Raw genomic sequence first — 25,000 nt, forward strand, 5'->3', positions numbered from 1 at the left:
GTCAGTTATTATTGATTTCCAGCTAAGTAGACTAGAGTAGTGTGAAATAGCTATAATTGAAATGCCTTTGGTCATAGGTCTCATCAATCATTAGGTCTCATCAATCATTGTTGACCTGTGGCTAAATAACAGTAACAACAGCATCAACGACAATAACAAGTGACAATAAGCGTGTCTCTATTGCAGTAGCGGACCTGCTTGAAATAGCAGCTACATCTTCAAATAATGTGTTGCTGTCTAAAAAGGGAGGGTTCTATGTACTTGCTTGACCTGCAGAAAATAACAGCTGAATCTACTTCAAATCACATACCATACCATCTTAAAAGTAAGAGAAATAATAATGTCTGAAAAATGATGGAATGGTCATGGCTAGACCCCCTTAGATTATAATCATATTCTGTTATATTCTACTAATGATGACTTGGCATTTCATGACTACAAAGCAATCACTTTATTAGATATAATGAAGATTCTTTAATGATTCTCCATTACAGCTGATAAATAACTAATCCTTATAATCATTATAGCTAATCTTCCTTATCACTAATGAGAAATATTTTATTATTTTATCATGTGTATAAGATTAATATAGCACATATAACTATCTTAATATATGTATATATATATATATATATATCTATATATATATATATATATATATATATATCATCATCATCATCGTTTAACGTTGGCTTTCCATGCTAGCATGGGTTGGACGATTTGACTGAGGACTGGTGAACCAGATGGCTACACCAGGCTCCAATCTGATTTGGCAGAGTTTCTACAGCTGGATGCCCTTCCTTACGCCAACCACTCCAAGAGTGTAATGGGTGCTTTTACGTGCCACTGGCACAAAGGCCAGTCAGGAGGTACTGGCAACGGCCATGTTCGAAATGGTGTATTTTAAGTGCCACCTGCACAAGGGCCAGTCCAGCGGTACTGGCAATGAACTCGCTCGAATGTCTTTTCACATGCCACTGGCACAAGTGCCAGGAAGGCGACACTGGTAACGGTCATGCTCAAATGGTGCTATTTATGTGCCACAAGCACGAAAGCCAGACAGCTGGTGCTCTGGCAACGATCACACTCGGATGGTGCTCTTAGTGATCTACTGGTACAAGTGCCATCATGATTTCGCTTTTGCTTGCCCCAACAGGTCTTCGCAAGCTGAGTTTAGTGTTCAATGAAGACGTTGGCATGGGTGCCAGTCATCAAATTTAGTTCGATTTTGATTTCACTTGCCTCAACAAATCTTCGCAAGCAGAGTTTATTGTCCAAAGAAGGAATGTTACGCATAAGTGGGCTGGCTACATCCCTGGCAGAGGCCTTGGATTTTGGTTTCACTTGGCTTGCAGGGTCTTCTCACGCATGGTCTCACTTGGCTTGCTGAGTCATATATATATATATATATATATATATATTAGAAGGGTAGAGTAATTTGGTTACTATAGTACTTATATTGTCTTAATATATACACAAAGAAAGGCGGCAAGCTAACAGAATCATTAGCACACTGGGCAAGATGCTTAGCAGCATTTTATCCATCTTTACATTCTGAGCACAAATTCTGCCGAGGTAGACTTTGCCTTTCGTCCTTTCAAGGTCATTAAAATAAGTACCAGTTGAGCTCTGGTTAAGAAACAAACATCTTACCCACACAGCGATATCTTTTGGAGTTGATAATTAAGGTGAGAGAGCTGGTATCCCTGGATCTCTGAAATGATCTTATTATGCAAAATTTGATTATGTGTTTTATAAACATACATGTATACAAAAACACAAAAAATTATGTATATGTACAGTGCTCCAGCATGGCCAGAGTCAAATGACTGAAACAAATAAAAGAATAAAAGAATGTGCACACATACACATATGCATACATCCATATAGATATACATGCAGGCAGAGATATAAATATACATACATACATGGATACATACATACATAAATACACATACATACATACATACATACATACATACATACATTTATTCATTCATACATATATACATATATACAACCATGCATACATACACTCGTACATACATAGAGACACACTTTCAGCTTCATATCTAATTATTATTGGAGCAGCAATATATAGACCAACCTATCTGGATCAAAGTATGGCTGACCTTGAGTTCTTGTGGAGAGAATGCAACTCCTTAATTCATACACTACAAATGATCACAATATCTGGGACAATAAAATAAAAGTTAGCAGGAGTGGCTGTGTGGTAAGTAGCTTGCTTACCAACCACATGGTTCCGGGTTCAGTCCCACTGCGTGGCATCTTGGCCAAGTGCCTTCTACTATAGCCTTAGGCCGACCAAAGCCTTGTGAGTGCATTTGGTAGACGGAAACTGAAAGAAGCCCTTCGTATATATGTATATACATATATATATGTGTGTGTGTGTTTGTGCATCTGTGTTTATCCCCCTAGCATTGCTTGACAACTGATGCTGGTGTGTTTATGTCCCCGTAACTTAGCGGTTCGGCAAAAGAGACCGATACAATAAGTACTAGGCTTACAAAGAATAAGTCCCGGGGTCGATTTGCTCGACTAAAGGCGGTTCTCCAGCATGCCCGCAGACAAATGACTGAAACAAGTAAAAGAGAGTACCTAAACATTTAAAGGATCATGAACAAAACAAAATGCTTCCCTTCACAATCTTGCAATTAAGCAGACAGGTGATAACAGATGCTGGTAGTTTATTCTATGCATCTGCAATTCTGAGCATGCAAAAATGTTTCTGATTGACATGGATGCTGGGCTGTCTTCTGATTTTGTAAGTATACCAATGGGTGTAAGACAGATGGAATTCACAGAGTGGAATTGAACCCTGAACCACATGATCGGCAAGTGAACTTTTTAACCATTTCGCTATGCAGCATCCATTTACATATGTATAGACATAAGCATACATACACGCACAGAGACGTAGATACATTGTGCTTGCATACCCACCTACATACTATATACAAGCACACACATATACATACACACATATACTGACTAATCTCATTAATTGTACTATCATTTATTACATGCTTCATGAACATAATAGCATGCATATATCTATAAGCTTATGCACACACATACACAAATGCACACAATTATTCATATACATACATACATACATGTATACATACATGCATGCATATATATATATATATGAATGTATATATGTGTATGTGTATGTATATATGTATATATATGTGTGTGTGAGTGTGTATGTGTGTGAGTGTGTGTGTATATAAATATATGTATGTATGTATGTATGTATATGTATATATCTATGTGTGTGTGTGTATATATATATATATATATATATATATATATATATATATATATATATATATATAGAATATATATGTGTATATATACATATATGTATTTATGTATGTATATGTGTGTGTGTTTGCATGTGTGTTTGCATGTATGTGTATGTATATGTATGTATGCATGTATGTATGTATGTATGTATGTATGTATGTATGTATGTATGTACTGACTCTGTTGACTTATTATATAATGTTTCATTATATGCCTGGCTGAAGATTAATATAATTCCGTCTGAGCTGTGTAATCTGATAACATATTGACACACCTGTACTTTGCCAATTTCTTTTGAAATTCTTCTAATAATATTCTTCATTGTAAAGCTGGTATGTTGTTAAAAATGGTTGAGTGCTGGACTAATTGTACAATAATATTTAGTTTCATTCCTCTATGTTCTGATTTTAGACCCTATGATTATTGACTTTAGCTTTGTGGTGTTGAAAACTATAATTACTGAAATTTACTACTTCTTAATATTATTGGTGCTTTAAAGGTGATGAAATAGAAGAATTGCTAGCATATCTGACAAAAATTCTTAGTGGTAATTCTTCAAACTCACTATATTCTGAGTTCAAATTCTGACAAGGTCAACTTTGTTGTTCACCCTTTCTGGGTTGATAAAACAAAGTACCACTCAAGTACTGGAGTAAATGCTAATGACTTGCCCTTCCTTTCAAAATTGCTGGCCTTGTGCCAAAATTAGAAAGAAAAATATTATTGACTGATACATGGTCACTCAACCTGCTAGAAATAGCAGCCACAAGTCCTTTGAATATCACTGTACCATCTTAAAAATATGTTATTCATTATTGTTGTCCCAGACACAAAAACAGCTGAAGGAAAAGGGAAATGGTTATGGCTGGAACACCTTTTAATCTGCTTGCTTAGTCAGTGTAGACCTGGGGTTAAACAATAATAAAAATTAGAGGCTGTTTCTTTATTAGTAATGATACAATTTATTGGAGAGGAAGATGAAATTGTGTGATATTCATGCTTTTCCTAATTTTCTGTATTACCTTTAAATTAACAACCATAGGAATTGAAGTTTGTGTCTATTGAAAAGCTTTCTATCCCTGTATCTGGAAGGAAAATGCTTATTAACTAACTTAAGGACAGCTTTAATATGCAGGACTTCACACTAATGGAGAAAGGGGATGTGAACCAAATTACAGTGCATCAGCATTGTTTTTGGCTGGTCCTTGTTGCGAGTATTGTAAGTGAAATTCTCTTTAAATCCATTTGCTGCAAGGGCATTGTTATAATAGGAGCTATCCTATTAAAACATATTTTTATGAGAAGACAGACTCAATGTCTTTTTGCTCATTCCTTTAACTAGTAATTAAGTAGCAAGGGATAGGTGACAAACCCCAGTGTTAATTGTAGGCAATCATCTCTCTGGGCTTACTGTGAGCTTAATACAAATGAGCAGCTAAATCCATTACTATGCTAATGCCAGTGACGCAAGGAAATCAACTAGTGCACACAATAAAGTGGTTGGCATTAAGAAGGTCATCCAGCCATACAGGCAATGCAAAAGATGTCACTAACCCTAACCCTAACCCTAACCCTGCAGCTTGCTGAATCCCATGAATCAATCCAAGCCACACAAGCTTAGAAAAACAGATATCTGATGATGATGATGATGATGGTGGTGATGGTGATGATGGTGATGATGATGACATTACCATATTTTAACATGTATAAGGAACTCCCTAATTTTGAGGGCTTAAAATTTGGAAAAAATTTTTTGTAAGGGATTAAAATACTATCCATATATAAGAAACTCCTATACTTTGTAACCTAATTTTTGACAAAAAAGGGTTCCTTGTACACGTTAAAATAGGGTATATTAGAATATATTAAGTATCCATATGTAACTCAGTGTCAAAAATTGGTTTAGAAGGAATCTCCCCCCCTCTCTCTCTTTCTCTCTCTCTAAATACACACTCCACGTGCACGCAGATAGAGAGACAGACAGACAGACAGACAGATAGATAGACAGCTAGATTGCTTGACAAATAGATAGATAGATAGATAGATAGATAGAAAGAAACATAAAAATAGAGACAGCGACAGATATATTAGACATAGACAGACAGGCATTCAGACAGACAGACAGACAGACACACACACACACACACACATACACACAGACAGACACACAGATAGATAGATAGATAGATAGATAGATAGATAGATAGATAGATAGATAGACAGACAGACAAACAGGCAGACAGGCAAGCAGACAGACAGGCGAGAAAGCAGACAGACAGACCGACCAATAAATACATAAAAACAGAGACAGCAACTGACACAGGCAGTTAGACAGAATGTTTTAAAGTAAAACAAATTAAAATTATTTTCTATCCAAATACGTTGATCAGATAAAATAAAAACTTTTGCTTTTTTACTTATTTATTTATTTATTTATTTATTTATTTTACCATTTTATCTCATCCCTTGTCTATATCTCCCCTCCTCCTCCTCCTTACCATTATCGCTGCCTCATTTGATTCCAGCACCAGCTCTGTTTATCAGCATCCTACTCACTACCACTACTGCTACCACTGCCATCACAGCTTACACTTTTCCTTTCTTACAGTGCCTTCTACCCTGAAAAATCGTCTTCCTAGTTACCAATTCTGTAGACTTCTTCTTCTTCTTCTTCTTCTTCTTCTTCTTCTTCTTCTTCTTCTTCTCCTCCTTCTTCTTCTTCTCCTTCTTCTTCCTCTCCTTCTTCTTCTTCTACTCCTTCTTCTTCTTCTTCTTCTTCTTCTTCTTCTACTCCTTCTTCTTCTTCTCCTTCTTCTTCTCCTTCTCCTTCTTCTTCTTCTTCTCCTTCTCCTTCTCCTTCTTCTTCTTCTTCTTCTCTTTCTCCATTTTCTTCTCCTTCTTCTTCTTCTTCTTCTTCTTCTTTTTCTTCTTTTTCCTCTTCTTCTTCTGCTGGCTTATTACATAAAATACAGATTCTACACAGGCAAACACAGCTGTGATCTCATTCTGACCTCTGGTATCACCTAGGCAACAAGTGAAACAATATTCTTCCACTCAACATACACATTTTCTCATACACACAAATATACATACATATACACACATACATACATACATACATACATACATACATACATACATACACCCACACACACACAAGTATCCATACATATATATACACACACACATATATATATATATACATACATACACACCTCACACACATACACAGATATATGTAGATATATATACACACACTGAAACATACATACATACACCAGACGCACACAGATATACATACATATATACACACACATACATACAAACAACACACGCATACACACACATACACATATATATACACATATACATACACACTTACATATACATAAATATCGACATATACATATATAGACACATATATGTGAAAATATACATAGATATATACACACATACACATAGGTATATATACATATACCCATATAGAAACTTGCATAAATACACATACACATGCACATACACATGCACATACACACACTCAGTCAATAGATATACACATATGTATATTCATACATAAATTGCATACACATATTCATACATATAAACGAAATTCATACAAACACATGCAGTCATGGATATGTATGTCCCCTCATGTACAGAGCCATTTATATACATATTTATCATCGTGAATTCAAATACTCTGTCATAAACATACAGATTCCAAATACCTATACACACACATATATACCTATCCAATCATATATATATATATATATACACACATACACTTATATACTTATACACTTTTAAACACATTTCATAAACTTTCACAGAGATACACGGACACATATACATTTACATATACATACACACACACACACATATATACGTACATACATAAATACATTCATAGACACACACATATATATATATATACAAGCACACACACACACACACACACACGCACACACACCCACACACACACATATATATACATACATATAAACACACACTCACACATGTGTGGGGGTTGTATGTATGTATAAATATATCTACTTGCGTCAATATACCTATAATCAGGCTATAATCTAGCAGCTCCATGATAAATATTTGGTCAAAGACACACATGGCTTCTTAAACTATGAACTCTATAACTGTGATTCTACTACAAGTTACAAAGAAATCAGTGAAGTAAAATGGCAATGGACCAAGTTTTTGGAAGGGACAAATCTAGTACACCTCTTGGAAATGAGAATGAAAAAAAAGGAAATTCTTTAAAATTGTAAGTAGCTTCGAAAATATTAGATTTTTTTGTGGGATGGGAAGATGGTTTGTTTGTTTGTTTTTAGTGTGTTGTAACTTAACCTGAGAAAGATTTAACTAAATGAAAAATAAAAATAAGAAACAAGATTACTCAACACGCTGGAAATAGCAGCCCAGTCTCTCTCAAATCACACACTCTTTTACTCTTTTACTCTTTTACTTGTTTCAGTCATTTGACTGTGGCCATGCTGGAGCACCGCCCCCAAGACTTATTCTTTGTAAGCCTAGTACTTATTCTATCGGTCTCTTTTGCCGAACTGCTAAGTTACGGAGGACGTAAACACACTAGCATTGGTTGTCAAGCGATGTTGGGTGGACAAACACAGACACAAAAACATATATGCACACATATATATATACATATATATATATATATATATATATATATATATATATATACATGCATATGACGGGCTTCTTTCAGTTTCCGTCTACCAAATCCACTCACAAGGCTTTGGTCGGCCCGAGTCTATAGTAGAAGACACTTGCCCAAAGTGCCATGCAATGGGACTGAACCCAGAACCATGAAGTTCGTAAGCAAGCTACTTACCACACAACCACTCCTACGCCTATACTCCTCATCTTTCAAAAGTGAACATATAAGATAGTGTATTCCTAGATAATCATAAACATACAAAATGGCTATGGCATGTTTTAACGTGATATTAACCTACAATAACTACAAAAAACATCAAACAGGTCTACTTTTCATAGGTTTCTTGTTTTGTTTACCATAGTCTACTCCAATGCAAATATTGATTTCAAATTCTGGCACAAGGCCAGCAAAATACGGGGCTGTGAGGAAGTCAATTATATTGACCCAGTACTCAACTGGTACGCTAAAAGAATGAAAGTGATTTCAACTCCAGCAGAATTTGATCTCAGAACATGAAGATGGATGAAATGCCACTAAGCATTTCGCACAGTATACTAACAATTCTGCCAGCTTACCACTTTATTTCAATGCAAATATTTATCAGGAATTAGGTATTGCTTTCGTATCATTATCAAGTCGTTATTTTTGACAGTCGAAGAACACACATAAACAGCTGCATTCACATTTTGTATACATTTTAACAGTGCAACTGATATCATATGCTGAAAAGTTTTGTCGCACTTTTGTGACCTGGTCACTGACATACTTCTATAACATCTGTTGGACATCAAACACTGATGAGTCAATGATGGGATTTCCCTTCTATAACACTTAAAAGAATTGTTTTAATGAGTTCCAGATGACATTATTTTAGGAAATATGAAAAACCATTATTGTCGTCATCATCATCATCATCATCATCATCATCATCATCATCATCATCATCATCATCACCATTATTATTATTATTATTATTATTTAATCTGCACGTTTGTTACAGTCACTTGGCAAGACACACCTAATGTCCTATTATTATTATTATCATTATTATTATTATTATCATCATCATATGTTTGGCTTTTGCTTTGCGTCTGTGCAAGTTGACTCCAAGTCTCACCTGGAGGCCTTAAGAGACAACAAGTTAGTTCAAGTTGGTGTTATGACTAGGGTACCATAATTTTGGTTTTGCACAAATTATTGTTCTAGAGAATATCCATGGAAACATAAGAAAATTAGGAGTTTGTTCAAAAAGTAATTTGATTATAAGATGATAATGTGTTGTTAAGATTACAGTAAAAGGCGTTTACTATTATGTACATTTAAAAGTATTTTGATATTGTATACAGATTAAAATGTTTTGGGGATTACATAGACAATATTTTTTAAGGATATGAACAGTTCCCATGATGAGTTGGTAGAATTGTTAGCACGCCAGACAAAATGTTAAGCGACATTTCGTTAGTCTTTACGTTCTGAGTTCAAATTCAGCCGGGTCCGACTTTGTCTTTCATCCTTGCAGGGCTGATAAATTAAGTACCAGTGAAACACTGAGGTTGATGTAATTGACTAGCCCCCTTCCCCCAAAATTCAAGGCCTTGTGCCTTCAGTAGAAAGGTTTATTATTATTATTATTATTATTATTATTATTATTATTATTATTATTATTATTATCATTATTATGGAATTTTACTGTGCTGCCAAGTACAGCTCTGAAGGACTTAGGTATATGTAGCATTTTGTGTTGGTTCTGCTTTGCTATTGTACTAACAGTACTCTATGTGATATGAAGACAGTGCTAAGTGCTACTATTTTCTGTATGTTTGTAACTGCCAAGATTTTTTCAATGTATTTGTCTGGAACTACTCCAGGCTTGTGCTTGTATACTGGAGAACGACAACTGGACAAGAGTTTGTGTCCTTTCTGATCAGAATAGTCTTGGATCAGTGGGGCTCTCTGATTGGCCCTAACTGGGGTGGGGAGGGAGGTTCTATATCAGGAAAAACTACTTCAGCTATGTTTTCACAAATTTAGTAACCTTTTTTTTATCTCTTCCCCCACTCCATTCTCTTTCTTCCCCTCATATTTTAGGTAAATTCTCACACTAATTGTAAATCATTCTTGTAATGCTTCCCACAAGATGCACCTTCCTACAAATAAAAGAAAAATCATCATCAGCATCAGCATCAGCATCAGCGTCATCATCATTGTTATTATTATTATTATTATTTTCCTAGCTAGTGAGCTAGTGTTTATAAAATATTACCTTTGCACAGCTCATCTCTTTGGTGGAGCTGCTGTCTTGGGTGAAGAAAAGAAGGGAGAAAGAAAGAGAGAGAGTGAGAGGGAGCGGCTGAATTCCTTTGAATTCCTTTCTACAATTGAAATGAAATTGACCCCCTCGCTATTAAGGGCCCAACCACACACATACACACATTTGTTTTAGGTTTTCTACCCATTTGAATTCGGCCATACACCAGATAACATGTTAAGTTTTATGTTCCAAAATTTAAATTTTGAATTTGTTTTAATTATAAAATTACACCTCAACTAAAAAACAACTTCTGGCTTTCAAATACAACCTTTTCTTTCTCTTTCTATATTTTTGTTAAGTTACAATTTCTCTGTTTTGGTCAGGATTTTCTAATTTCTTTTTTCTTGTATCAAGTAATGGATGATAGCATTAAAACAAAATTAATTCATAGAGCCGAACAAAATCAAAAATATTAATTCTATTTTTTCCTTCTCCTTAATACTAACAAGAGCATAGTATGAGAGAGATTTGGCTGTTATTTCTAGCAAATTGAACAACCACACAGAGTTGTTCAATTGGCTCATTTGTTGATGTGTATAAGTAAACAAAAGCTAAAAGACACACACACACACACACACACTCATATGAATGTGTCTGTGTTTGTCCCCCCCACCACCACCATAGCTTGACAACCGATGTTGGTGTGATTGCGTCCCTTTAACTTAGCTGTCCAGCAGAAGAGACTGATAGAATAAGCACCAGGCTTACAGGAAGTAAGTCCAGGGGTCAATTTCTTCGACTAAAGGGTGATGCTCCAGCACGGCCACCGTCAAATGACTGAAACAAGTAAAAGAATAAAAGTATACGAGAAAAACGTTCCTTAACACTAAATCAAGAGGGTTCTCTGATTATGTATGATGTATTTTAAGGCTAAATAATAATTCTGTTTATGTTTGCGTAACTGAGATATTTTGGTTGGATTATATAGTCATCGGTTTCACCCATCTTTCTATATTCTGTAACTGTCACAATATACTTTTCTACTATAGGCACAAGTCCTGAAATTTTGGTGGGGAGAGGGCCAGTCAATTAGATCAACCCCAGTACGCAACTGGTACTTAATTTATCGACCCTGAAAGGATGAAAGGCAAAATCAACCTCAAATATTTGCTGTAGCTCATCTTTTATACCAAGACAAAACAATGTACATGATAACACTTCCAATCAATTAAGATCAGAAGCCATGAGAGCCACTGCCTGGTACTGCATCAGGGCAATTTGTTATTATTGTTGTTATCATTTATGGTTTCTTCTTCTTCTTCTTCTTCTTCTTCTTCTTCTTCTTCTTCTTCTTCTTCTTCTTCTTCTTCTTCATCTCCTTCCTCTTCTTCTTCTTCTTCTTGTTATTATTATTATTATCATTATTATTATTATTAAAGTAGCTACACCAAGGTCAGCTTTATCTTTTATCCATTTTTCTGGAAGAGTTGATAATTTAAATGCCAGATGGGGTTCTTAGACTCAACTATGTTTGCTTTATGCATATGTATGTATGTATGTATGTATGTATGTATGTATGTATGTGTGTGTAAATATTGTGAGCTATAAAATAAAAGTACACTAATAAGGAGAAAATAAATAAATAAATAAATAAATAATAGTAATAATAATAATGATGATAATAATAATAATAATAATAATAATAATAATAATAATAATAATAATAATAATAGTAATATGACAGAATATTTGGTAAACGACAAAGAAGACCTGCTACAGTATCCTGCTAGTGCAGAAGGAGTTAACACAAATGGACTTGAGAATGCTCATGAATTCCAAACAAGAACAGCCAACAAGAGAGAAGGAACCCTACTCCTTATGGAATTACATGGTCAGTTCTGCCGTGAAAACAACAAATTAAAGACCAGGAAACATCCTGGAGGTTGCTCAACAAGGGTAACCTAAAAAAGAATGCTGAAAGCCTAATCATCATGGCCCAAGACCAGGCATTGAATACCAACTCAGTAAAAAAGAAAATATACCACACAAATGCGAGGGTCGAAAGTGTGACTCACATTGTTAGTGCTTGTGTAGAGAGAGTACAAGTGTAAGCATGACAAAGTAGTCTAAAACCTTCACTGGCTACTATGCCATAAGTATGGATATAAGGTTACGGGTGCTTGGTACCAACCTACACCAGAAAAGATAATGGACAAAAAGGGGAAGGCAAAATTTCTCTGAGAGTTTGACTTCCAAGACAAAGTGTTAGAGCACTGAAGGCTGGATATTGGAATCTTTAGTGGGGACAAACAAGAGTGCCTAATAATCAGCGTAGCAGTGCCAGGAGATCAACACACCACCATGAAAGAAAGAGAAAAAGTTGATAAATATGAAAACCTGAGAATTGAGATCGCTAAGATGTGGTTGCTACAAGAGTCAAACATAAAGGTTATCCCTATTGTCATCGGAGCATTGGGTTCAATACAACCCAACCTGAAAAAACATCTGAATGCCTTAGAAATATCCTACAATCTAAATGTATTGCAAAAATTGGCATTACTTGGAACTGCACGCATATTGCGTAAAGTACTGTCTGTTTGAGGTCCTTGTTGCGACTTGACAAACAGTACAATATCTTCAATCAACAACCTCAACAACCTCACGATATTGTATACTATGTAATATGTGTATAGTGCTCAGGGAATTTGATACTCCTTTATCTCCTCTGTTGCATATGCTTCAGCATTTAATATTTCCTGCTTCTCTGTCTGAGGGGGATCTTACGATCGTTTCATGAATATACTACCTTTCGGAATCCAAGGTTGATAATTATTATTATTAGGAAGTATATCCACTTGTAAGAGAAAAGGATGAATTTCAGTGTAGTAAATCGAATGACAGAAATGCTATTTAAAATCATATGATAAAAGTGTTGTTTAAAAAGTTATTGGTATAGATCTATATTGGTATAAATTTGGATTTCATTTTGAAAGGTAGTATATTCAGGAAACAATCATAAGATCTCTCAAAACTTTTTTAAATGATCATAGTTATATTTTATATATTTATTTATTAATACAATATTGTTTATATTATGGACTTATCTCTACTTTTACTCTCTAATATATTATCGCTCTAACTGAATCTCTAAATACCTTTAAGGTTTTAGACATATCAAGAGCACTAATCTGAAATCCAGTACACTTTATTTTCATAGGACATATTTGATTAACTATATACATATAAAAATATATATATGTATGTATGTATGCATGTATGTATATATGCATACATACATACATTTATATATATATATATATATATATATATATATAGGAAAAGTGAACAAGAAGACAAACTCTCGAAATGTTGTTAAACCATTTATATCTTGAATTCTTCTACATATGTTTCAGCGGATGCACTCCAAAATGTCCACCAGGATAAATTTTGGTCAGCAATGCATCAATCTCATCAGGAAGGATATAAATAACAAACTCATCAAACAAACATGTTAACAGAAATAGAAAGTCCTTTATTTATATCTTTCCTGATGAGATTGATGTATTGCTGATTATAATTTATCCTTTCGGACATTTTGGAGTGCATCCTTCAAAACTTATGTAGAAGAATTCAAGATATAAATGGTTCAACAACATCCTGGGAGTTTGTCTTCTTTTCAATTTTCCTATTTTCTACTAAATGCGATTTACTATCCTGGATTTAAATCCTGAGACACTTAAGCAACATTTAGCTACCTTGTAATTATTCCCTAGATTTTTCCTTTGAATTGTAAACTCTCTGTTTCTCTCTCTCTCTCTGTATATATATATATATATATATATATATATAGGGTTTTTTCAGTTTCAATTTCTTCTACCAAATCTATCCAAAAAGCTTACGTTGTTCCAAGAATCTAGCAGAAATCACTTGCCCAAGCCTCCACACTGTGGGACTGAACCATGCAGTTAGGAAGCAAAAATTTCTAACCTCACAGTGAACTTCTTAACTACATAGTTTTTATATGTGTGTGTGTATGTGAGATGATAAATGTGATTAAATGCGCTTGACATAAGTATTTATTTTTTCTCTCCTAAACCTTTTAATATTGTGTAAAATTAGTAACTTCTTGAATATAACCATGAAAATAACATGTCTGGAGCAAATCTGGTAACATTGCCAAACTAGTCTGGGAAATGCACAGTACACTAATATTTAATTTCAAATTTCTGCACCAATGAATCTTATGCCCATTATATTTATCTTGTACTTGTAGATATCATTAACTAAATACCATAGTGGTAGTAAAAATAGTCACTGTAATTCCATTTCATCATGATTTCTTGTTTAAAAAAAATTCTTAACCATCTTCAGTCTTCCTGAATATGCAGTTTCCTACACTAAATTCTAACTTATCGTTTCTAAACTAATGACTGTAGCATTCTTCTCTACTAAAAACTATTATCTTAAGAAGAATAAATATGTTTAAAAGCAGTTGATGTATGAGGAATTTGTGTTTCTGCTTCTGAAGCTTCTATGTAACCAGTCCAACAGAATGTCTGTATGTGGCAATTTCAGCAATATTGCCAGACTATTTCAGAAACATGTTCTGTATAGTCTACTGGAAAAAGTAAAGTTCCTTCCCAAGTCATAGCCTCATAGGGCCAGTTTCCTGGTTTCCATGAAGTATATATTTCCCACCTGGATGGGTCACCAGTCCTTTGCAGGATTACTCATTTTTGCCAGCTAAGTGAACTGGAGCAACATGAAATAAAGCGTTTTGCTCAAGAACACAACACACAGCCTAGTGCAAGAATTGAAACCATAATCTTACAATCTTGAGTCCAACACCCTAACCACTAAGCCACACGCCTCCATGTTGTATAGTATAATGGAAAATAAATAAAGGATTAGAGAAAAGATAGGTATCATGGAGTCAAATAATAAACATTTGAGCAAGTTAGTTCTCTTGGAAAGTATCAATCAATGGATGCAAGCGTAGTTGTTTGGATAGTAATTTTGCAGTGCTACCACTTAGTTCCAGGTTCAATCCTTGCACCATAAGCTCAGATTAATTGATACCTTCTGAGTAGATTTTGGTAAAGGAAAGTTATCCCTCTGTCTCACTTATTTTTAACAAATATAACTTAAAGGCCCGTTCTGACATCTCATCACTTTTATATTTTCATGGATTTCCAGCTTCACCCAATTGATTCCGTACTCTCTTCTAAAATGTAAATAATCACATAGCTCATCTACAGCAAGAAATCTACTCTGCTCTGGTCCCTTCTCTCATACTTTTACCCCTCATCTCAAAGCATAAATTTTCCCATTGGGATTCAAAGTTTTGCACACTCCATGGTAACTTCACAATGCAATCAACACACACTTTAAAGTGGTTGGCATTAGGAAAGGCATCCAGACATAGAAGCCATGCCAAAGTAGATGCTGAAGCATGATGCTGTCCTTCAGCCTATCACATCCTTTCAAACTATCCAACCTATGCCAGCATGGAACATGGATGTTGAATGATTATTAATTAGAAATATTATTAGCACACCAGACAAAATGCTTAGTGGCATTTTATCTGTCCTTATTTTCTGGGCTCAAATACCGCCAAGTTCAATTTTGCCTTTCAACCTTTTGGGGTTGATGAAATAATTACCAGTTATGCAATGACAGTGACAAAGACAAGAACAGCAACAATGACAATAACAACGATGATGATGATGATGATGAAGACGATGACAACGATGGTGACAATGATGATAATGATGAAGACAATTTCTAACAAAAAAAAAATGCATGCTTTCTTAACAATAATACTCTTTTACTCTTTTCGCTTTTACTTGTTTCAGTCATTTAACTGCGGCCATGCTGGAGCACCGCCTTTAGTCGAGCAAATCGACCCCAGGACTTATTCTTTGGAAGCCTAGTACTTATTCTATCGGTCTCTTTTGCCAAACCGCTAGGTCATGGGGACGTAAACACACCACCATCGGTTGTCAAGCGATGCTGGGGGGACAAACACAGATACACAAACATATAAACATATATACAACGGGCTTCTTTCAGTTTCTGTCTACCAAATCCACTCACAAGGCTTTGGTCGGCCCGAGGCTATAGTAAAAGACACTTGCCCAAGGTGCCATGCAGTGGGAATGAACCCGGAACCATGTGGTTGGTAAGCAAGCTACTTGCCACACAGCCACTCCTGCGCCTATGGATTTGGTCGGCCCGAGGCTATAGTAGAAGACACTTGCCCAAGGTGCCATGCAGTGGGAATGAACCCGGAACCATGTGGTTGGTAAGCAAGCTACTTACCACACAGCCACTCCTGAGGAAACAGAAATAAATGAAAAAAATTTATGATATTTGCATTGGAAACTATTAAAAAAACATATCGACAAATATATAAATGAAACTCCAGGTTTACAGATATATATAACTTATATAAATTAAAACTAGTAAGCTGTGTACACACATTACATAAAATTAGTTTCAATACAATAGAAATGGTATGTGAGACATAGATAGTTTCTAGTGTTTACTTTCATACGTCTTTGATCTAAGTTTGCATTCCTTAACCAACTTTTCTTTCATCTCTCTGATATGAATAAAGTGAAAGAGAGAAAAGTGTTTGGAGCAGTTATATTGTTTATTTAAAAAAAAGTCAATAAATGCAGGTATAGCTGTGCAGTGTGTAGTGTGAGGTTTGCTTCCAAGCCACATGGTTTCAGGTTCAGTCCCTTTGCATGGCACCTTGGTCAAATGTCTTTTATTATAGCTCCAGGCTGACCCAAATCTTGTGAGTGGATTTGGTAGATGGAAACTAAAAGAAGGCCATTGTACACACAAACACACACACGCACACACACACACATACACACATGTACATATATACATATGTGGCTGTGTGCTAAGAAGCTTGCTTCCTAATCACATGGTTCTGGGGTTCAGTCCCACTGTGTGACACTTTGAGCAAGTGTCTTCTACTATAGCCTCAGGCTAACCAAAGCCTTGTGAGTGGATTTGGTAGACGGAAACTAAAAGAAACCCGTTGCATATATGTGTGTGTGTGTGCGCGCGCATGCATGTGTGTGTGTGTGCGCGCGCATGCATGTGTGTGTGTGTGTGTGTGTTTGTTTGTCCCCCCCACCCTCCCTTGGCAACTGATAGAATAAGTACTGGGCTTACAAAGAATAAGTCCTGGGGTTGTTTTGTTCGACTAAAAGTGGTGTTCCAGCATGGCTGCACTCAAATGACTGAAACAAATAAAACAGTAAAAGAATATATATATATATATATATATATATATATATATATATATATATATATATATATATATATACATATATAGCAAATAAGTAACAAGGATGTCCAAGTATCAGTGCATTACAGCCATTTCAAGCGGTTAAATGAAGCCACTTGAAACGGGAGTAATGCATTGATACCTGGACATCCTTGTTACTTATTTGCTTTTTATTCACCTAACTTCGAGCTGTGCAGACCATACAGGACGGACTTGGTGCTCAGCTTGAGTACCTAATCCAACTGAATCTTAATTATATATATATTTGTGTGTATGAAGGACTTCCCCATTGAAGATGACATATAAGTGTTCAGTGCAAAGACAAAGAAAATCTAACCAAATAGACAATCAACAATGCACTCATATTACTATTACTGTTAATCACCAACGTTTGCAATTCATTCACTTCATCAGGTGACTTCTCATGTGAATTCTCAGGCCTCCAAAAGCAATATGGATATGAGCATGAGCATGACTTATTAAACCAGCACATGATCTAGCTGAGAAATCACAATGTGGACAGTGATGGTTTGCAGGAGGGCATTTCAAATTATCTTTTAATTTGTCCTTACACTGTATAAGTGGCCAGCCTACATTGCATCATGAATTTACAATGACTTTAAAAATACAGTAAATATTTCATAAAAGAACCGTTCGTATCCTCGGTGTGAAATAGTTTTTTCCCATAGGTTTCTTTTGAGTACATTCAACGTATCTCACCTTCAAAGATTTGGCTGCTATTTCTAGCACGCCCTGCTACCACGTAACAGGGTATTTGTGATATTTGTGATAAAGGACCTAAAATACCTGTTACGTGGTAGCAGGGTGTGAAAGAAATAGCAGCCAAATCTTTCCTTTTCTAGTGAAAGGAGCCATTTATGCGTGATTTCAATGTCAGATTCATTGAAAGCATGTGAAATAACCAGAAAAAAGATAAAACCCACGAAACAAAACTCTGTTGCTAGGAAACTCAGACTTTCCCAGTACTGGTAATTATAGGTGACCTAGTGGGTCATAGGTAGTCGTGTGTGTGTGTGTGTGTGTGTGTGTGTATATTAATGTTTATTTGTCTTTGTGTTTGTTTGTGTCCCCCTCCACTGCTTGACAACTGGTTTAGTCTTCTTTACAGCTTCATTCCGCAAAATTGACTAAGAGAACAAGCACCAGGCTTTAAAAAATAAATGCCGGAGTCATTTCATTTGCCTAAAACCCATCCATGGCAGTGCCCCAAGATGGTGACAGTTCAATGACTGATACAAATAAAAGATAAAATGATAAAAGTACTCCAAGACAAATCAATTCCAATACCAAGTCTGTTAAGAAAAAATATTAAGTGGTGAATCTTAGTCTTGTTTTGTTTAAGGAACCTTTTCTCTTCTGTCCTGATTTTTCTAATGTAAGACTGCCTTCACCTCTACTGTAGTACTGCACATTTAAAAGGGATCTTACATTTGCAAGCTGCCTGATAACCTCACTAATGTTGGTGCCATGTAAAAAGCACCCAGTATGTTCTTTTGAGTGGTTGGTAGTAGGGAGGGCATCTGGCCATAGTAAGTACACCACAGTTTTTATATGTATGTTGGTTTGTGTGTGTGTGTGTGTGTGTGTGTGTGTGTGTGTGTGTGTGTGTGTGTGTGTCTTTCCATCTGTGTTTGTCCTCAACCACTGCTTGACAACAAGCGTTGGTCTGCTTCTGTCCTCATAACTTAGCAGTTCAGCAAAGGAGACAGATAGAATAAGTACAAGGCTTATAAAAGTACTTAGATCAATTCATTCAACTAAAAATCTCCAGGATGGTGCCCCAGCATGGCCACAGTCTAACGACAGAAACAAGTAATGGGTAAAAGATAGTAGGCGGGTGTCTGATTCCAAAATATTTGCGATGAATAAATCATCTCTATGCACTTTGTAAATGGGATTACTGGTACATTCATTGACACCAAACTTGTGATCCACAGCAGAAAAGCTACCATTGTCATGTATTTCCTAAATCATCCCTGTCTTTTCCTTGAAAGAATGCACTCATTTGTTTTGCTTTCTGAATCAGGCAGCTTTATATTTCTTCTTCTCACTGGTCCTTATGTTCATAGACACAATACAAAGCCTTGCAACATTGTCATATAAATATAAACAATAGTAAGTGTACTCTGAGTAACTGAGCTTTGTAGGTGGTCAGTAGGACATGTTTTTGAGAGTAAGCAGATTCTTTAACTCATTACCAACCCATTTTTATCACAGCTCAATTCAAGATGAACATAACATGGTTCACAATTGAGGATACAGATCAGTGATAAAATGAGGCTAAATGTACCCTTAAATCTGAATGTCTATAATGACTTAGAGATGAGGAATAAGGGACAGGTTTGAGAATCATACTTTTTGTTTATGTTAGGCTGTTATACAATCTGAATGGAGAGTTAGCTCTCATCTGCTTCATATTATAAAAATATTGTACTTTGAGATCAAACACTGTCCTTTTAGAGCCCTGCATGCTTTCTCTTCCTTTACCTTTTTCTAATTCCAACCAGGATGCCAATACCATGTTGATTTGGACAGATATGCCAGCATTAACAACTGTTATCTCAACAGAGAAATTAGAATTCTTATCAAAAACATATTGACACAAATGTCCATCAGAAATTGATAAGGTTTTATTTTTACAGTTCTGTACGTTTTTAGTTGTGTGTGTGTGTGTGTGTGTGTGTGTGTGTGTGTGTGTGTGTGTGTGTGTGTGTGTGAGTATGTGGTACATGTATGTGTGTAAAATGTATATGAGTATATGAGTGTGTATATATATATGTGAGGGAGTGTACATTTAACTATTTTGTAAGCCCTATTGCACTAGACATATCACATCAATGTACTTACAAATACAAACATATGTGTGTGTGTGTGTGTGTGTGTGTCTGTGTGCGTGTGTACATATACATATATGTACATACATGTATACATGAACACACATATTTATGTGTGTACATATATGCTGATGAATATATATATGGGTGTGTATGTGTGTGTGAATGTGAGTGCATGTGTGTATGTGTGTATATACACATGCTCATAAATATATATGCATATATAGATAGATAGATAGATAATATATGTATTATTATCTCCCCTTCTTTCTAGCTCTCCTGTCTAACTATTTTTCCCAACCAGTCGCCATGATTGATCGCTAAATCCACATGTTTTTTATTCTCTCTATGTTTATTTCCTCATATACCTTTCTGCTGAAGAGCATAGGCTCAAAACGTAAAAGACTTACTTACTTTCCTGAGCGTCAAACTAATACACCTGCTTGTTGTTCATACACTTGTCTTCAACTTTTGTTTTTCTGTAAATTTCAACTATATATATATATACATATATATATATATATATATATATATATATATATATATATATATATATATATATATATATATATATATATATATATATATATATGTATGTATGTATTATAAATATGCATGTGTATACATGTGCATATGTGTGTCCACTGCCAATAATAGCAGAGAACTATTAAGTCCCTACAAACCACCAAACAAAGAACTCTTCAAAACAATAAAGATACTAAACTGAAACTGGTTTAATCAATAGTAAAAGCTAGTCACTCTGTTGCCTAGTAACCCTAATGTACTTTTCACTTGGTGCTTTTCAGTGATAAAAAATGTTTCTTAATAGTACTATGTTAGACATATACAGACATGCATGCACAAACACCCACAAGTACACACATACACACACTTGAACACACAAATATATATAGAACATATATATATGTATGTAGGTATGTATCTATTGTATGCATACATACATATATATATATATATATATATATATATATATATATATATATATATATATATGTATATATATATATATATATATATATATGTATATATATATATATATAGATATATATATATATATATATATATATATATATACATATATATATATATATATATATATATATATATATATATATATATATATATATATATATATATATATATACGGATTCAGCAGAGCAAAAACAGGCGGGCTAGACCAGTGAAAATTGTACATACCTCGATTATCTGCAGACTATAGTTTCAAAAAACTATAGTGTTGATTTTGAAACTATGGTCTGTAGATAATCGAGGTATGTACAATTTTCACTGAATCGAGGTATGTACAATTTTCACTGGTCTAGCCCGCCTGTTTTTGCTCCGCTGAATCCGTATTTGAGAATATTTTATGTGAACTTCTTCTAGCATTTTGACAGACCGGTCACTGGTCAATCTTATATACACAAGTACTATAATCTTTTTAGGATCTCGAAAAAATTTTTTCAAGAACCTTCTGATTCTTTTAATGTGCTAGTTTCCTGGTATTAAATTGATATTAATTAATATTGAATTTTTACCATATTATATATATATATATATATATATATATATATATATATATATATATATATATATATATATATATATACATATATACATATATATACATATATATATATATATATATATATATATATATATCGTCCGACCCATGCTAGCATGGAAAGCAGACGTTAAACGATGATGATGATGATGATGATATATATACATATATATATATATATATATATTTATATATATATATATATATATATATATATATATATATATATATATATATATATATGTATGTATGTATGTATATATATGTATGTATATATATGTATATATATATATATATGTATGACGCATGCGTACGAACAACCATGCTACATAGCAGTGAAACATGGGCTGTAACTGCTGAGGACATACGTAAACTCGCAAGGAATGAAGCCAGTATGCTCCGTTGGATGTGTAATGTCAATGTGAATACCCGTCAGAGTGTAAGTATCTTGAGAGAAAAGCTGAACATTAGAAGCATCAGTTGTGGCGTGCAAGAGAGACGATTGCGCTGGTATGGACATGTGGTGAGAATGGATGAGGATAGCTGCGTGAAAAGTGCCACACCCTAACAGTAGAGGGAACCCGTGGAAGAGGTAGGCCCAGGAAGACCTGGGCTGAGGTGGTGAGGCAAGACAGTCGTACATTGGGCCTCACCGAGGCGATGACTACTGACCGAGACCTTTGGAAATGTGCTGTGCGTGAGAAGACCCGGCAAGCCAAGTAAGATCGTTGCCAGTGCCCCTGGACTGGTTCTTGTGCGGGTGGCACATGAGATGCACCATTTTGAGCGTGGCCGTTGCCAGTACCGCCTGACTGGCTCCCGTAGGATTTTCGAGCGAGATCGTTGCCAGTGCCCCTGGACTGGCTTGTGCGAGTGGCACATAAAAGACACCATTTCGAGCCTGGCCGTTTTCGTGCGGGTGACACGTAAAAGCACCCACTACACTCTCTGAGTGGTTGGCATTAGGAAGGGCATCCAGCTGTAGAAACTCTGCCAAATCAGACTGGAGCCTGGTGTTGCCATCCGGTTTCACCAGTCCTCAGTCAAATCGTCCAACCCATGCTAGCATGGAAAGCGGACGTTAAACAATGATGATGATGATGATGATATACACGCATATGTATATATATATATATATATTTATATTTGCTTGTATGTATAAACGTGTGTGTGTTTGTATGTATATAAGTATGTATGTACGTATATCTTAATGTTATCAGATTTTTAAAGATTGTGATCTCAAATTCATTTTGTGCTGTATTTTCATCCAATAATGTCTATTTCTCCCATTCAATTCTTCTCTTTATTAGCAGTTAGTTTAAAATTAACGTCTATAGAACAGAAGAAACTAATCAATTGCATCAATCCGCAGCATATCACTGGTATTTATTTCATAAGAAGACAGTGTGTTACGTCAGTCATAACATATTGGTCTCAAATTTTGGCACAAGGCCAGCAATTCCGGGGGTTGGGGGAGGACATAAGTCGATTACATTGATCCCAGTATTCAACAGGTACTTATTTTTATTGACTCCGAAAAGATGAATAAGAACATACACCTTGATGGTATTTGAACTTAGTACGTAAAGACAGATGAAATACCACTAGGTATTTTGCCCAGTGTGCTAACGAATTAGCCAGCTCACCACTTTGTAAGTCATAACATATTATGCAACTTAGATAAGGCGGCAAGCTAGCAGAAATATCAGCACCCCCAGCAAAATGTTTAGTTGTATTTTGTCTGTCTTTATCTTCTGAGTTCAAATTCAGCTGAGGTCAACTTTGCCTTTCATCCTTTTGGGATCGATAAATTAAGCACTAGTTGTGTACTGAGGTTGAGCTAATTGTCTGGCCCCCTCCACAAAAATTGTGCCTAGAGTAGAAAAGATTATTGCAACTTAGATTTCATGGACACTCTCACCCCCACCCCACCCCACCCACACACACACACGCTTAACTATTTTACAGTATTATGGATGGAGTATTCTTTATCATTCCTAGAGAAGGAATTGTTCAGAGGTAAACAGTCTCAGAATTAATTCCCTTTCTACTCTTCTAGATGGTTTTTCTCTCTCTCTCTCACTCTCTCACCCACTCTGTTTCAGTCGCTTTCTCTCTCTCTCTCATTCTCTCTCTCTCTCTCTCATTCTCTCTCTCTCTCATTCTCTCTCTCTCACATTTAATTCAGTTTCTACTGTTCTATACGGTTTCTCTCTCTCGCTCCCCCAGTCCTTCTGTCCCTCCTCTTCTCTCCCCCTCCCCTTCTCCTCTTCTCTCCATCTCTCTCTTTCTCTCCCTCTCTGACTCACTCACTCATGCACTCTGCACCATGCAGAGTTCACACACTTAAGTCAAAGGTCTTTTCATAAACTGTTAGGCTGAACTCATACTGTCCTTCTTAGACAGGTCACATTCATGACTCTGAATCCACATTTCTCCATGTAGTAAAAGAATGAATCTTAAACTTATCCGGCAGCCTTCACACTCAAAGTCAGTTGAGTGAAAGTTTGGTTTTTAGCAGAGGGTAAGTAATCCATGGAATTTGGCAGTTGAATCCATAATTAACAGTATACAAGTATGAACATGTATGTCACCTGTTCTCACTGATATTATCAATATTAAAAGAAGAACTATATTTTCAACTGCAACATGTGTAAATTGATACTAAACAATTAATGACAAACATTTATATACTAAGTGTGAAACTAGTACCGAAACGTATCTCTATAAGTTATGCAACATTCAATTGTAATTTTTGCATTATCAGACCATTGTCTAGTGGCTAAGAAGCAACTGTACATCTACAGATTGTTTAGTTAAGTCCTTATTACTCCAATGACACACACACACGCACATATATAGATAGATAGATAGATAGATAGAAAGGTAGACAGATCATTATCATCATCATCATCATCATCGTTTAATGTCCGCTTTCCATGCTAGCATGGGTTGGACGATTTGACTGAGG

At 35.3% G+C, this 25,000-nt stretch overlaps 1 protein-coding gene across 4 annotated transcripts in view; it reads left to right on the plus strand.

The window, feature by feature from the left end:
- Nucleotides 1–25,000, plus strand: part of LOC106867691 (tumor protein p53-inducible protein 11) — a 546,722-nt gene that overhangs the window by 16,526 nt on the left and 505,196 nt on the right. The window contains exon 1 of one of the 4 annotated variants that reach the window (XR_016242640.1): nt 6,319–7,615. The exons of 1 other annotated variant lie outside the window; for it this stretch is intronic. Coding sequence is in view for 1 of the 3 variants with exons in the window: in XM_014912637.3 (XP_014768123.1) it covers nt 7,530–7,615 (86 nt within the window). In the remaining 2 variants the exon portion in view is untranslated. Of the gene's footprint in view, nt 1–6,318; nt 7,616–25,000 lie in introns of those variants that run through there. 2 more of the 4 variants (XR_016242642.1, XM_014912637.3) reach the window with 2 other exon arrangements.

This window comes from Octopus bimaculoides, chromosome 7 (assembly GCF_046866305.1).
Source record: "Octopus bimaculoides isolate indiv1 chromosome 7, ASM4686630v1, whole genome shotgun sequence".
Taxonomy (NCBI): domain Eukaryota; kingdom Metazoa; phylum Mollusca; class Cephalopoda; order Octopoda; family Octopodidae; genus Octopus; species Octopus bimaculoides.